At 46.0% G+C, this 16,004-nt stretch overlaps 1 protein-coding gene across 1 annotated transcript in view; it reads left to right on the forward strand.

Annotated features, from left to right (window-relative positions):
- The first annotated feature begins 4,241 nt into the window (after nt 1–4,241).
- The window catches only part of r3hdm1 (R3H domain containing 1), a 29,349-nt gene continuing 17,586 nt past the window's right edge, over nt 4,242–16,004 (forward strand). Inside the window, exons 1-11 of the mRNA XM_080525858.1 lie at nt 4,242–4,299; nt 6,823–7,036; nt 11,045–11,177; nt 11,430–11,508; nt 11,867–11,926; nt 12,032–12,172; nt 12,384–12,492; nt 12,609–12,704; nt 12,935–12,960; nt 13,049–13,102; nt 14,009–14,220. Of these exons, the coding sequence (XP_080381984.1) occupies nt 6,863–7,036; nt 11,045–11,177; nt 11,430–11,508; nt 11,867–11,926; nt 12,032–12,172; nt 12,384–12,492; nt 12,609–12,704; nt 12,935–12,960; nt 13,049–13,102; nt 14,009–14,220 (1,084 nt within the window). The 5' untranslated portion in view covers nt 4,242–4,299; nt 6,823–6,862. The remainder of the gene's footprint in view (nt 4,300–6,822; nt 7,037–11,044; nt 11,178–11,429; nt 11,509–11,866; nt 11,927–12,031; nt 12,173–12,383; nt 12,493–12,608; nt 12,705–12,934; nt 12,961–13,048; nt 13,103–14,008; nt 14,221–16,004) is intronic.

Consider the following 16,004-nt stretch of genomic DNA (forward strand, 5'->3'; position numbering starts at 1 on the left):
CTGGCGCGCCCTGCTGCTTTTTCATCAGTGGGCTAATTAACATAGATAAGCCATTAAGAGGCTTCTATTGTTCTCAGACGGCGCTGCCGTCTCCTCTTTTGTATTTGGGTTATGCAGGTGTGTGTTTTCCAAATGTGGTTTTAATGACTCCGCCATGATGTATGCTTTCATACCCCGTTCATAGATCATAACCGAGTAGTGCGCCAGTTTCCTGGATGTTTTTTTTCTTTTCTTCCCCCCCCTTAATTGCACTGATTCATTACCCTGAAGAATATCTTCTGGGATTGTGAGTAAATTCTTTTCATGTTTTTTCTGTTGATTTTTTTTTTTTTTTACGTTATGGCATGTATAGTACTGTTCTGTGTTAGTCTACCTGGGCAAGCCATAAAAAAATACCCAAGTGCTTCAGGCTTGATGCTTAATTATCAGCTATCCAGTCAATAACGCTGCTTATTGGCAATTAGCAGAAATGGCTCTAAAACTATGAGGTTATTTAGTCCATTAAGCATAAGAGTGATTACAATTTAGTTTTGGCAATTGAACTTCCATCATTTCGCAAATCGCATCCAATCAGTTTATTTTATTTTATTTTATTATACTTGATAAATTCTGACCCGTGAAGATGGGCTTTGGACCAAGCTAATCTTTTCTTTCTCTCTCTCTCTCTCTCTCTCTCTCTCTCTCTCTCTCTCTCTCTCTCTCTCTCTCTCTCTCTCTCTCTCTCTCTCTCTCTCTCTCTCTCTCTCTCTCTCTCTCGCTCTCTCTCGCTCACTCTCGCTCACTCTCTATCTTTATTTGTTGCTACAGTATATTGTGTATTGTGTTTTCAGCAGATTTCCTACAGAGTAAAAATGCCAAATATTAAGGCAAAAATCGGTACAGTTTTTTTCTCTCCATGCAATATTGAATATGTGCTGTAGTCTCCTTGCAATAACGTGTTAGGCGTCACAAAGCCGATTTTGGGTTGTCTGCTGCACTAACATTTATGGGGTGGACACTTAACACACAGATTAAGACAAATTCTGCACCAGGAAGCACTTTCAATGGAGATTCTTAGGGCCGGTTTCACAGACAAGGCTTAAGACTAGTCCAGGATGAAATCACACTTGCAATGGCAAATCTCCATTGAGGATACTTTTTAGTCTTAATCTGTGTACATGAAGCCAGCCCATCGTCTAGTAATAGGCTTAATCTGAGTCCGTCTAAATGATTGATGGTGGATTGGACGTGAAGTGGACTAGACTACTAAATGTCTTCAGCATTCACTGCAGCCCAACAGCTTATAGTTCTGATATTCATTCACAATAAAAAAAGGGCTCATGTGCTTTTGAAGTTGTTGCTGTATCACTGTGATGTCTTAGGGACGGGCTTACATTTTTACTTGAAGGGGATTTGCGGATTGGATGCATGTTGTACCTGTACTGCGATAGTGCTGTCGGATCACTATTAAGCGCGGATCTCGATCTGATCCGTGACGCCTGCGGTCTTTTCCCGGCTTGCCGTTTCGTGCGCCGGCGTGCAGAGGAAGGGCTCAGAGACGCCCCCCGAGGGACGGCCTGTAATGAAGAGCACAGCTAGATGGATTGTTTTATTTTTCTTTCCAGTGCTGTATTGTTTCCATCCTACACAAAAGTCCCAGAGGTTATTCTCATGATCTGCACTTCACAGCTGCTCTCGCTACCCGCTTCTCCACTTCTCCAGAGCGGAGGGAGAGCGGGAGATAGGGGGGGGGGGGGGGGAGGAGGGAGGGAGGGAGATTTGAGGCTCTGTCGAGCGTTTATCCAGCCTAGAGAGGTGCTCTTGGGCATGGAGCGCGGCGGCGTGGGAGGGAAAGGTCAGCGGGGACGAACGAGGAACGAGGGGGAGGATGGGGGGGTTGCAGGCGGGGAGGCAGTAGGTATGCTGACGGCCCACGCTCACTGTGCTCTTGCTGTTCTGGGGGGAGGGGGGGGGGGGGGGGGGGGGGTTGGTTGCGTAAAGAATGGCCTCTTGTGCATTCCATAGAACCCATCTCCTATTCACTTGACGTAGAGTGGTCGTAATTGTCGTAGAGTGGTCCATTTACAGCAGGCATATGATTAGCTTCAGTACGGCGGCGGCGGCGGCCTCATCTTTGCCCCCCTCACTAGATAATTTGAGAATTAATTTTCCACCAAGTGGAAAAGGCTGGCCACCGCCTTCACTCCTCCACACGGCCTGGCCGTCTGATCCCTGCGCCCTGACGCACGGCCGGGAGCGGAGAGTACAGACGGCCTGAGGAGAGAGAGGCTTGTGACAGTGAACGATGCCTACGGCGGGGGGGGGGGGGGGGGGGGTTCATCTGCTCGCTACAAACGAGAGCTGTCTCAGAGGACCTGAGACAGAAGGACGACACCAGATTTTGACGCGTTTTTTTTTTGCTGTCCTGGTCTTAACTGTCTCATCTGAATGCTTGTCACAGTTTATATACGCGCCGCGCATGCGTGCGTGCGTGTGCTTGTTTTCGTTAGCGGGTCTTCTTTGCTGAGGCCTGTGTGTGTGTGGGTAAGCATGCATTTGCATGCGTAAGGCCACCTGTCCCTGTCACTGACACCCCACCCCTCTCCCTCCCCTGTGTCACTGACACAAAACTGACACTGACACTGTGATCTCCTGACCCCCCTCCCCCCCCCCTCCCACCAAGCCATGCAGCTCGCCTCGGGCCCGCGACACTGCTGTCAGAGCAGCTTTCACACCAGGCTGCAAGCAGAGGTGCAGTCTGACTCTGTGCTGCTCCTCCAGGGGTTGGTTGAATTAATGTTGTTGTTGTTTTCTTTTATATTCCAAGCCATTACACAGGGTTGTGTTGAATTAATGTTGTTGTTTTTTTTGTTCTATTCCAAGCCATTACACACAGGGTTGTGTTGAATTGAGTGGTTTTTCATATTACTTTTATATTACAAGCCATTAGACGAACTGACTTTCACTTCAGGTTACAACTCATTGCTGGTCACATACAGGTTCACTCAGTGTGGGCTGTAACTGACAGTTGGGTGGAATTCAACCGATTTTTAGGCTCATGCACAACATGTGTGACCAGCAATGAGTTGCACCAGAAATAAGAGTCATTTCTAATTGGGGATGTTACAGAAAAAAGGCTAGTCCTAGTGTCAGAGATCAATGGGCCCGTTTCACAGACCAACCAGGCTTAAAGCCTAGTCCTGGACTAAATCACACTTCCAATGTAAAAGAAACCCTCTATTGAAGGTGCGTTAGGAGTCTAGGATTAGGCCTTTTAAGCCTTGAAACCGGCCCGTTAGCGGAAAAAAGTTCGGTGCTATGCCGAGGAGCCTGCTCGATATACCGTGAGGTATTGTGAACAGCCTTATAAAGTGAGCAGGAATCCACTTGACCTTTCGCTGGCATGTGGCTCGCGCCAAGCCTGCGTGGGTCCAGGAGCCAGAGGAGGCTCGCCACGGAGCGCCAGGGCTCACGGTGGCCCGCTGCCTAGTCGGGAGGGAGATTAATAAAGCAGAGGGGGGGGGGAACAACAACCTGGGTACACAAATATGTGTTCAATCACCCTGTCTGAAGTCAGAGAAAGCTGTTCTGTTATGCCCTGTCGGTTTCCATCAAGGCCGGGGACAGGGAGCTGCCGATCGCTGTGGGGAATAATGTGATGTCTCAAAATTGGTATTCCGAATTTCACAGGGTTTTGATTGAAAAACTTACTCTCTCCCTCTATTTTAAGGCTGGGTGTTATTCTCTGTACTTAATGCTGCTCAGTCTGGCGTAGTTTGGCAGCAGTGTGTCTACGTCTGTCCTCAATACACCCCATCTCTGTTGTTAGAGCATGATACACACGCACACACACACGCTCACTCGCTTGCTTACATACACACACGCACACACACACACACACACACACTAAGGCCCAGTCTCGCTCTCACACACACTCTCACGCGCACACACACACACACACTTGGAGTTGCTGACATCCTTCCTCTTGTCAGTCCATGTGTCCACGGTGGCCAGGCTGTCAGTGGCCTATGACCCCTGTTCCCTCTGTGTAGTGAGGGGGGGGGGGGGGGTTCTCAAAGGGACATGACCTCTGACCCCGGCCCTTTTCTTTCTCTGTGTGACAGGTCTGTGAGGGGCATGAGCAGCTTGGAGGACAGCACCGCGACTCGGACCTGGTGATAAGGACATGGGACTCTTCCTCAGAGCTTGCGGCAGGCTCAGCACAAGTGACACCCCGGTGGACAGCGTCGAACGGCACCCAGGGTTCACCCTTCTCACCCGCGGGACGTCACCACCACAGGCCCAGCGGCAGCAAGTACAGTACGTGGAACAGAAACAAGAAAAAAAGAAACCAGCAGGGCAATCATTTCTGTAAAAGACTGACAGCTAATGGATGTCAGCAGTACTTATTTTGGAGAAAGGGCCACAATTCGTATGCCAGAAATAATAGCTGGAAAGGAGGAGAGGAGTTTAGCTGAATGTGTATTACTGTGACTGACTAGAAGGAACAGGGTGACTCTCCTTCAAAGTAGGCTGCTCTCTCTCTCGCTCTGGTTGCGGCTCTTCGAGATAACAATTTAATCAGCCAAGTCAATTTTCATTTCATCTCGGGAATCAGAATGTTCAACCGGGCAGGCCCCCCTTGCAGAATGAACATATATATATACGCCATTTAGCTGACACTTCTATCCAAAGTGACTTACATTGCAGTGCGTGCATACTTTTTCCAGTATATATGGTCCCAGCGGGAATCAAACCCACAACCTAAGCGTTTTCAGCACCAAGCTGGGCATGGATGGGATGTCAAGCAGTTGAGAGATGGTGATCCAGTCAAACCATTCCTGCTCAGAATTCCTGGTTTTTGGGAATAGATAAGATAACATATAGGACAACATTCAACTTTATTGTCATTGAACAGAGCACTGAAGGTGCTGAGACAACAACATGTAGTTTGTGCCAGAGAGAACACCAGAGAGAACAGAGCTCAGGGTCAGCCGTCTCCAGTCTAAGTGCCTTGCTCAAGGGCACAACGGCAATGGTAGGCACCTTTTTAGATATGACGCCACCAAACCCCTCCAGTCACCAGCTCACATCCGGCTCCCTCCTAAGGTTGGTGATCGAACCAGCGACCTACCGATTGCTGGCCAGCCTCTCGAATCTCTAGGCTACCTCCCCGATACACAGCCACACAAGGTTCCCCCCTCTAAATCTGATAGTGTTCGTATGTCAGTGAGTGAGTCGGATGGGCTGCTCTCTCAGGGCTCTACAGTGCGACCATTTCACTCGCATTTGCGACTAAAAATACATCTGTGCGACTAGAGAAATAAATTCACGAGCACACGTGCGAGTACAGATTATTATATTTTTTTTTTTTTTTTTTTTTTTTAAATTCTAAAAATAAATCTGCGCGAACCGTGTATCCACATTTTAAGCCGTCAGCCAGCCCGCTACGACCACGGGAAGTCATGTTAAAAGTGAAGTTACTTCTGTTAAACTGGCGCTAAGCTAACATCGCTAATCGCTAACTCCCTTTTGGGCCTTAAAGAGACAAGCGCCCTTTTCTCATCTCAAGCTTCATTAGCTTCATTAGCTCACCACATCTACAGATTTGGTCCCACACACTCCAGATTTGAACCCAAGGTTACAACCAGGGTTAACTACCCAGGGTAGAAAGTAGAAAGCTCTCAGACCTTCAGAACCCATTGAAAGTAGTGGAGGTACTCCAGAAGTCCAAATGCATCTCTAATCCTAGGAAACCCTAGGAAGCAAGTTGCCTAATGGCATGAAAATGCAACATGTTGTACTTGAGTGTGGCAGAGAGGTGGGACCCCCGGGGATGGTGGTGTGCTAACAGCTAGCCGCCGCAGAGGCACCGTGCTGGGCTGGCCACCTCCACATGTCACCACCCCGGGCAGCATGGGGCTGGGGACTGGTCATCTGGATGTGGGGTAGTTTAATACCCCTAGATGTGGAGTTGTCTGGCCACCGTGTGTGACTGATGTAGCCTGACCCAGCAGCAGGGAGGTGGGCAGCATGGAGACAGACCTCTGCATGGCCTGGCTGGGCTGCTAGCTGACAGACCTAGCCCTAAAGCCTGGCTGGGCTGCTAGCTGCTAGCTGACAGGCATGACATGGATGAATGAATGAACATGCTGCTAACCAGGAGAACTTGACACAGCTAGTTACCATAATACAATGCCATCAACTCTGCGTCTAGTAGGGCTGTAGGCATGGGCCAATGTGTGATTTTGGTGCAAAAATTGCAAAATCACTAATAAAAATGTGTTATAATTACATTTTTCACTGTGCTCCTAAATTTCTTTGTGTGCCCCTAACATTTTTCATTTAGGAGCACATGTGCTCCTAGTGAAAAAGGTTAGCGTAGAGCCCTGTCTCTAATGAACACATTAGTCACAGCTATGATGCACCAGATGTCTACCCTCCCTCTCAATGCTGCTGCATGGCACTGACTGCATAATTAGGATGCTTCACACAAGGAACTGAGGCCTTTGCCTTTTGCCATAAAAAGGACATTAGGTTTCTAAATGTTTACAATATATATACTGTCTTGTATTTTCTTTTTTTCTTTTCTTTTTTAGGGCATTTCTGCTTTATTGGGATAGAGACAGTAGAGATTGATAGTAAGGCTGGGTGAGAGAGAGGAGGGATGACATGCAGCATATGTCGACGGCCGGAATCGAACCATCATTAGTGTGCTACGTCCACTCACGCGCCCCCAGACTGTCTGTATTTTCTCATTTCCTTCTCTTAGTGCTCCCTGTGTCATGTTCTGTATCTCTCTATCTGCTGTAAGGGTAAGATGTCCCCCCCTCTCTCCTCCAGGTCCCAAGCGTTTGGTCAAGGTCCCCAGTAAGCGTCTCTGATGAGGATGTCTGATACTGTTACTGTAAAGGAAAGCACTGAGACGATGAAGGTTTCAGAAGCGGTGGAGGCCGACTCCACACTGGGAGACAGCGGGACGAAGAGAGAGGAGAGCCTTGATCAAAACCAGCCTGACAAAGATGAGAGCTGCTGCGACAACAAAAGGGAAACCCAGGTAAACGGAAAACACACACACACACACACACACACACACACACACACACCTTTTTAGTCTGAATGAATGAATGAGGTAAAAAAACGGTCTCTTTCATTTACCATTACATCACCATCCACGATTGGTGCTGCAGTCACCCTGACACGGTTCTGATTCTGAAGATTACATTCATAAAGACCTTTTTATGTATCGATTTTACAAGATTGGCTTTATCTCCTGAACTTTGGACAAATAGGGTAGTATTCTCGCATTTTAACACAAGCTTACTCTACGTGATCACTGGTGGTCATCTTTGTAAAAAAATAATAAAAATAAATAAATAATAATGTTTCACCACATGGTTTTGACCCTGTGGTCATTGGTGGTGGTAGTAGTACTACATCATTGTCTTTGCGGATAGTGAGCAGGATGACTTCTCTTTGTCTTGTGGGGCGGGGGGGGGTGATGCGACAGGCAGCAGAGGCAGGAGTATAAATAGGAACCAGGCCAAGCGGGCCGGTGGTTGGAGCCAGACAGAAGCCAGATAATCTTGATCTCAAATCCTGGCTTATCTACAAACTTCCTGTGTGTGTCACCCTGAAAGACGGAATGGGACCAGAGTGGAGGGGAGGGGAGGGAGGGAGGGAGGGATAGGGAGGAGGGGGGTGGGGGGACTCAGTGACTTTGCCACCATCTGCCTCTGACACTTTCTCTGAGCACGCCAGGTGCCTTGTGGCGCAGTTGTGCTGACTTCAGCGTTTTCCTTATCTCCTCTCTCTCATCCATTTTCCCCCTGCGCTGCTCAATTAGCAGGTCTATTGGTGCGCGCTCACTTCACCCTACAGATACATATTAGCCACTGTCTGCCCCCCCCCCCCCCCCCCCCACAGGTCACATGCTTGGGAATGTGAACGCTACGTTTACATTGGTATTATTGTTATCTGACCCTCCAGGACAGGGAAGGGAAGTGTTCTCTGGTTGGCTTTAGAGAGCAGGAGACATTGGGATTGGTTAGAGAGAGAGAGAGAGAGAGAGGATTATGTGTAAAGGGAGAGAGAGTGTGTGAGAAGTCTGTGTGGAGAGCGAGAGAGGGTGAGAGAGAGGCGCGGAGGGAGAGGGGGGGGGGAGGGATGGAGCGAGAGAGAGCTGGAGGGAGGGAGGGAGAAAGAGACGTGAGAGAACGAAGGAGCCCTGGGAGCAGAGGCGAGGGCTGTGTCTGATTCAGACAGAACGGCTGCTGCCAGTGCCAGGCCCCCTGCTCCTCTCAGACTGCCACTGAGAGACCGTCTGTACACACACACACACACACACACACACATACACGCACACACAAAGCCGCTGGTGCATGAAGCGCAGAGGCACTGAGCTGTCTCACACACCATCCCTCTCCTGCCTGCTGCTCCGGGCTCCTCACCACCAGAACACGCCTCTGCCGTACCTGACAGGAAGACAGGGGGCTCAGAGACGGTCGCAACCGACACGCCACTCTAGTCAGAACCCCTCAGGTTTAATTCCTCACAGGATTTTTCAGTTTCTTGAAAATCGTGACGTATTTGGTTAACCCCCCCCCCACACACACAAACAAAGGTTTCAAACGCTGAATCATCCATACTTCGATGTTTCTCATGTGATGTATATCATATATTTCCCAAGCTCTTGAGGGACAGATATGATGATGTCAGATATGAAATGTATTTGTTCAGCCTTTCTTCTTGCTGTGGACCCCACAAGTCCATCATTCTAGTCTTGTAAACCCGTCCTTTTTTTCTGGTCCATTTTGTCCTGTTGCCCCCCATCACACAGCAGCATTTACTCTCACCTGGACAGCCAGTGAAGCGCTCCAAGGTACAGTTGAGCAGCATGTGGACATGCCATGCCTGTTGTTTTGCCTGGTCACTAGTACTTGTTGTACAGATAAACCCTTTTTTTTTTTTTTTTCTTTCCAGTTTGCTTTTAACATGGACTGTTTTTGTTTGTTTTTTGTTTTCGTTTCAAGATTTTGCCTGCAATCGACGTTTGCCTTTTTAAAAATATGTTGTTTTGAAAGCAATCCAGATAAAAAGAAATAATGTGGTAAATGTTGTCGTCCATTTTGTATTTTTTCCCTGCCCTGCCTTTGCCGTTTGCACTCCTGGCCTCCTGATTTTCAGACGTTCAATATTCAGTTGAATATTTCTAAGATATATTTATTTGACCCCCCCCCCCCCCCCCCACCCGACTCATTTTGAGGTCTGAAAATATTCTGTCAAGGTTACTTTGTGTTTGCTCGCCTTTTTTTACGTTTGGGTTTGTGTTTGGCCTTGTCAGTGAGTGTGTCAGTGAGTTCCAGATGAATTGCAATTGAACAGGAATACCTTTTTAACCGCCAATACTCTCCCTCAGTCCAACACAAAGTTAAAGTTAGTGCGGAGCCTGGCGGTTTGTGAAGAGTCTCCTCCTTCCCCCATAACTGAACTGCCATCAGAACCTCAGGTACATTTTACATTTTTAACCATTTTTAGCAGACGCTTTCTTTTATCCAAAGCAACTTACAATTAGAGATATTACAGGGACACAGTCTCCCTGGAGTAACTTAGGGCTAAGTGGCCTTAATCAAGGGTACACTAGTGGTGGTGTTGTTCCCAGGTGGGATTTGAACTCATGATCACCAGTTCAACTCACTCTCTGTCCTCTAGGCCACCACTACCCTGGTAAACACCCAGATGACCTATTAGCTCCAGCTCATTCCACTAGTGTCACGGTGCCCTTTCACCAGACTGACACAGGAGCCAGCAGCTACAGCAGGGCCGGTCCTAGGCATTTAGGTGCCCTAGGCGAGAGTATGATTTGATGCCCCCCTCCCCCCAATTTTAGGGGGGCCACCACCACATTAAGCCACCAGTACTGCCTCATCACCACCCACACATTCAACAGTAAAAATATGGACAACAATGGTTTCAAGACAAAAATAGACAGTAGGCTGAGACATATTTTCATAGAGACATGAAATTCATAGACACAATTATTTAAATTTTTTAAATGTATTTTTTGGGGGGGGCATTTGGCGCCCTAGGCGACCACCTAGTTCGCCTATGCCTAGGACCGGCCCTGAGCTACAGTCATCGTCAGTCAGCGTTAAACTCCTTAACCGAAGTGCCGTTTCCACAGCCAACCTCCTATCGCCTGTGTGTGTCCTCTTGTATTAGTCGCATCAATCATCAGTAGAAAATATATTTTTTCCCGCATGTCAGCCACGCAAAGTGAAAAATGTTGAAGTCAAGGGCTACGCCAGGCAATATAAATATCCTTCACCAGACACGGTATTCACATTTTCTGTGAAGATGTTTGTCGGAAAAAAGGGATGCTCAGGGAACCTTGACGGTGTATAAAACGAAAATGCTTATTTAATCAGATTGATGACCTTGGAACTAGTTCATGATATTTCATTGTCTCCTAGTTCTATTCAGAGTCTCTCTCCGTTCTATTTGAGGCTTGACGAAGAGCAGTGTGGACTATTTACAGCTCTACCAGTGAGGAGGGACTATGGCATTAAGTGACATAATGTAAACAATTAACTTTACAGCCTCCCATCCAAAACCCACAGCTCAGAGCTGCCAGCACTCTCTCTCCTGGAGTTGCTATTTGTGTTCCATCGACAGCTCCTGTGTGTTATTTAGCGTTCCTCTCTCCTTTTTTCGTGCTGTGCCATTACTGGAAAGCAAATTAGACATCCTTGTGAGCCAGTGGGAAGCGCAGGGAGGTTATGTTTAGGTGAGGGGGAGCAGGGCTCAACCAAGGCCATGTTGGATGTTGGATGCCTTGCAATAAATCAAGGCCTAAAAGTCTCTTCATTAACAAACCATACAGCGTTAAATAAGGTCTGCAAAATATCCTTGTTTGCACAGCTAAACATAAAACCTGTTTTAATTAACTTCCAAGCGAGCGAGAGATACGCGGGAGAGTGATATGCACATTCTGAAAGTGTCTTATTGATTGGTGTCTTGTGTCTTTTTAATGAAGGACGTTATCAACTTTTTAAATTCTCTACAGGATAAAATTCATATCCATATTTCGCAGTCATTTGATAAAGAGGAGCTGTCAGCCAAGTACGAAGATGAGAAAGAGAAGAGCTGTGACAAGGTGGAGAAACCGGAGAAAACTCCAAGAAAAATGCTGTCAAGAGGTGAGTGTGTGTGTGTGTGTGTGTGTGTGTAATGGGAGAGTTTGGTGTGTATTAATGGCCATCCTTGTCTTCGGCAAATAACCTTTTGTTCAGGGCGTTACAAGGGGAGGCAGCAGTGTGAGGAGACTTGTGAGCTAATGAGCTGCCCCTCAAGCCCAACATTCTGGAGCCTTGTGAAAAATCTAGTGTAGAATCCTCAGAGAGTGTTGTCCACACAAACGTGTAACAAGGATTCCTCTTCCTCTTGTTTAGACTCCAGTCAGGACTACACTGACTCCACTGGAATAGACCTCCACCAGTTTCTCGTAAATACGTTGAAAAACAACCCCAGGTATATTATTGCATCATAGCTGTTGTAATAAAACAAACACTCTTTCTCACATACACACACACACACACACACACACACACACACACACACACTGTAGATGTGGCCCAAATGCCGTAACCTTTCATCAAGTATTATTATTCATTTCTCTCCTCTCATTTGAAGTACATTTATATTAACAGACTATTTAACAGACTATTTAACAGACTACGAAACAGACTATTTAACAGACTACGAAACAGACTATTTAACAGACTATGGAAAATACTATTTAACAGACTATGAAACAGACTATTTAATAGACTATTGTCATTATATTTTTTATTGCATTTTGTGCTAAATATTGACAATTCTCTTTTAGGGACAGAATGATGCTGTTAAAATTGGAACAGGACATTCTGGATTTTATCAGTATTAATGAGTAAGTTTGAATGGTTTTGATAGTTAGTTAATGTCATCATATTGAGTTTCAAGTTATTTTATATTTTTTTCGTGAAGTAGCTCACAATCATCATGTCTCTCCTAGAAGCCAGAAAAGAAAGTTTCCACCAATGACATCATACCACAGAATGCTGTTGCACAGAGTTGCTGCATACTTTGGCATGGATCACAATGTGGATCCAACGGGAAAGTCAGTAATCATCAACAAAACTAGCAATACAAGAATGTGAGTGTTTTTTTCTATTTCTTTTTAACTGTCAGTTTGATTCTGATTTTATTCAACGCCTGGCAGGCAATGAGATTTAGATTTATATTCATACTGCAAAACAACCGCTACAGTTGCCTTAATTGTTTTCAAGTATGTATTATTGACTGAGGAGGTGTATATTATTGTCTCATAGTAACATGCCATTTATGTGCATTCTCCTCCACCACAGACCAGATCAAAAATTCTCAGAACACATTAAAGACGACAAAACAGACGACTTCCAAAAGCGTTACATTCTCAAAAGAGACAACTCGAGCTTTGATCGGGAGGACAGCATGGTAGGTGTTTTCAGCGTCGCCACGGTGACATGTTTGTGAAGAGCTTTGACAAGTTCACGCGAGCGTGACAGCCTGGCGTCTCTGCTGCAGCTGCTCAGTTGTGCATGTACTTACAGATCCGAATGCGGCTGAAAGACGACAGGAGGAGCAAATCTATTGAGGAGAGAGAGGAGGACTACCAAAGAGCCAGGGACAGGATATTTGCACAAGATGTGAGATGTTTTTCGAAAATCACATGTAGTACTAATTACTAATTCAACTAATCCAATTACTATTCCTGTTGCAATTGAATTATGTTTTACTGAATATATAGAGAGTCACCAAATCAATACCAGACTATTCAAATCATCTTTTCAATCATCGATATTCATAGTAATCTATACATTTGTCTTTGCATAATGTTGTTACCATCATATTAAATTACTTTTCTTTTTTTTCACAGGGGGATCATTTCCATCTTGATAGAAGGTAAATATCCACATTGTTTTCTGTTGCTGGTGAAAAAACAATATTTGATAGCTTCATGTTTTACAATATTAAATTCTAACATCTCCAGGATCCAAGATGAGGAAGCGTGCATTAGCACACAACAGAGGCGGCAAATCTTCAGGTAAGTCCTGTCACAGATGTTTTGCCTGACAACACAGTACATCTTCATCTCATGGTGCGTTCAGAAGCTGTCAGAAACTCTGAAAATGACACTAGAACAACCCTCCGAGTCGAAGTTCCAAGTGGTAAACTCGGCCCAGTATGATGATATCTTATGATAAACTATGATGAGTTTACGAGTTGTGACATCTACTGTAACTTTACCTTCTTGTCAGAAAACAGACACTGGTTTCGACAGTAAATGGTAAAAATGTAAACGATGTTCATCTTTCGGTACAATTACAACATATTTAATTGTTAACAATCAAACGTGTGTGTGTATAATGCATGTTTGAAGTTTAACGTTTATTATTTACATTATGGATTGCAAACGAAAGCTCATTGGTTGAAGAATTGTTCCCACCTCAAAAGCACTCGTACACATTCCTGTCAGAGTTATGACTTCACCAACTGGGAGCTACGAGTTCCCAGACAAGCAAACAAACACACCATTAACCTCTGAAACAAACAAAAACAAAACAAAACATTTATATTTACATTTTTGACCTTTAGCAGACGCCTTTATCCAAAGCGACTTACAACAAATACATTTGTCTAAGTAAGTGAGTCATCTACCCATCCGTCGTCATAATGAAAATAAATCTATGCTAGGACCAGGGGCCATTGGCAGTCACAATGCTAGAAGAAGGAAGAATCACTTCCTACTTGTACAAAATTATTATTATTATTATCCATTTATTTACAGTAGAGAGACTGTACTGGGGGGGATAGTGGGATTGAAGGGGTCTTTAGGAGGGACAGTCAAGATGTAAACCAAACAAACACACCATTAACCTCCGTGTGGTGAATCCTGTTGATCCGACGTCGTCATGGTAACGTGGGAATTCTGAATCCGATTTTACGTCAGGCTGAGGGACGGCCGGTCGGGCAACAGCCGCAGCTCGGAGAACGAGCCAAAATACTCGGACCCTCGGCCGTGGAGCAGCACTGACTCGGACAGCTCCAACAGGAACCTGCGGCCCGCCATGACCAAGGCCAGCAGCTTCAGCGGCATCTCGGTCCTCATCCGAGGGGACAGCTCCGCCAGCAGCAAGAGCACCGGACGGCTGTCCAAAACAGGTAGGTGGAGCGCCTCGGCCAAACAGAAACACAGACACAGAGATACACGCACACACAGAGACCCCTCACACACACACTGTGCCTTGTCAAGTCCACTTAGCACACACTATGGTGTGAAGCACCACTTTTGATAACTTTCAGGCTCTCACTAACAAAAGTTGAGACTGGGCAGTAGTGTGACCATTACTTTGATAGACGTCTCTGTGTTCTCTATGAAATAAACAAGAGCTTTTTGTGTCCCAAGAAGTCGTTTGACTTTTAACAAGTCAGACTAAGTCTCACTGACAGACATATAAATTGGTTCTTCACGTCACTGTGTGGCTGTGTGCAACATCCCACTAAAACGTAGGGGGATGGAGGATTAGGAACCATTTCTTCTCTTGTGTTTCGGTGTTCCTCTTTATTCCCTGCTTCTTTTGTTTTGGGGAAGCTTTTTTTCCCCTTCCTTTTTTTAGTGCGATACCGTTTTCACAGTGCACCGCACCGGCTTGAGTTGTGTTTTAAGTTGTTTACGACGAGGCGCTCTTCACTTTGTGCTGCACAACCTCTGCTGAGGGGAGACATTTTGTGACGTGTTTCTGTCAGTCTGTCCTCTCTCAGAGAAGCACGCCCTCAGACACACTGCATGCAATGCATGCTACTGTATAGCTTTACGCTGCTTTGTTGTTATATGCTCAATTTACTTGTATTTGAAAAGCCTAATAGTTGACTCTGTGTATATATTATTATTATTATTATTATAGATATATATTATATTATTATCTTAAAGTCAAAGTCTGAATTCATTGGCTCCTTCTCTTTTGGTACCTTTTTAAACTTCAAAGAGGGTTGCTCGTGGTAATTGTTCCCATTTAATGTATCCCGCTATCTAGCTTGTGATCAAACATCTGAGGCTGATTTTGTTTTATTGCCGATAGACGGCTTTAACATATTTGTATTATTAACACACTAATTGCATGTTCTTGGTTGTAAAGATGACCAAAATAGCTCTCTTTAGGCCTACATCTCGTTTTAGACTGTTTGAACAGTAGGTTCTTGTTCTTTCTATTCAAAGGGGGACTGAATATCACCCAGCCAATGAATTCAGTCTCGGGGGCCTGCCCTAGCCTGGCCTGGTCTGAACCGACCAATGGCGATCCTCCTAACCTGAGGCTGGCTGAGCATGCCTGTAGGATAGTGAGTGAGCATGACGATCTGTTTCTGTAGGTTAAAGGACTCTTCTCATTGCTCCCCTCTCTAGGTTCTGAGTCTTCTGGTAGTGTAGGGTCTTCGACAAGCTCGCTCTCTCGCCCCCAACAACTGCCCCTCCCTGTCCCAGCTCTAACCCAGGCCGGCCCCAGCGCGCCTGCACCCTACCCTGCCGTCAGCAACAGCGGTAGTAGCTCTGTGCCCTACGACAGGCCCGGGAGTGACCCTGGCCAGGCACCGGCCACAGCTAACGCTAGCTACTATTTGCTTCCGCTGGAAGCCACAGGGATACCGCCTGGCAGTATTCTGGTCAACCCACACACAGGTTGGTGTCTTCTGACGAGGCTCCCCCTCTACTGAGGTAGTCGGTGTGATCTGGGTCTGCCTCTCGCTGTGTGTGGTTGAGTGTTTTTGTGTCTTTTATTTTACCTTTTGGTTTGATTTTGATGCGATCTTGGTTTTCAATCTGTATCTGAGTATAACCAGAGGATGTACACTCACTGGGCACTTTATTAGAAACACCTGTACACCTTCTCGTTCATTCAGGTGGTGTAATGGTGTGAGGATTATTCTTGGCACACTTTGGGGCCCCCTCA

Source organism: Nansenia antarctica (genome assembly GCF_963989245.1).
Source record: "Nansenia antarctica genome assembly, chromosome: 3".
NCBI classification, from domain to species: domain Eukaryota; kingdom Metazoa; phylum Chordata; class Actinopteri; order Argentiniformes; family Microstomatidae; genus Nansenia; species Nansenia antarctica.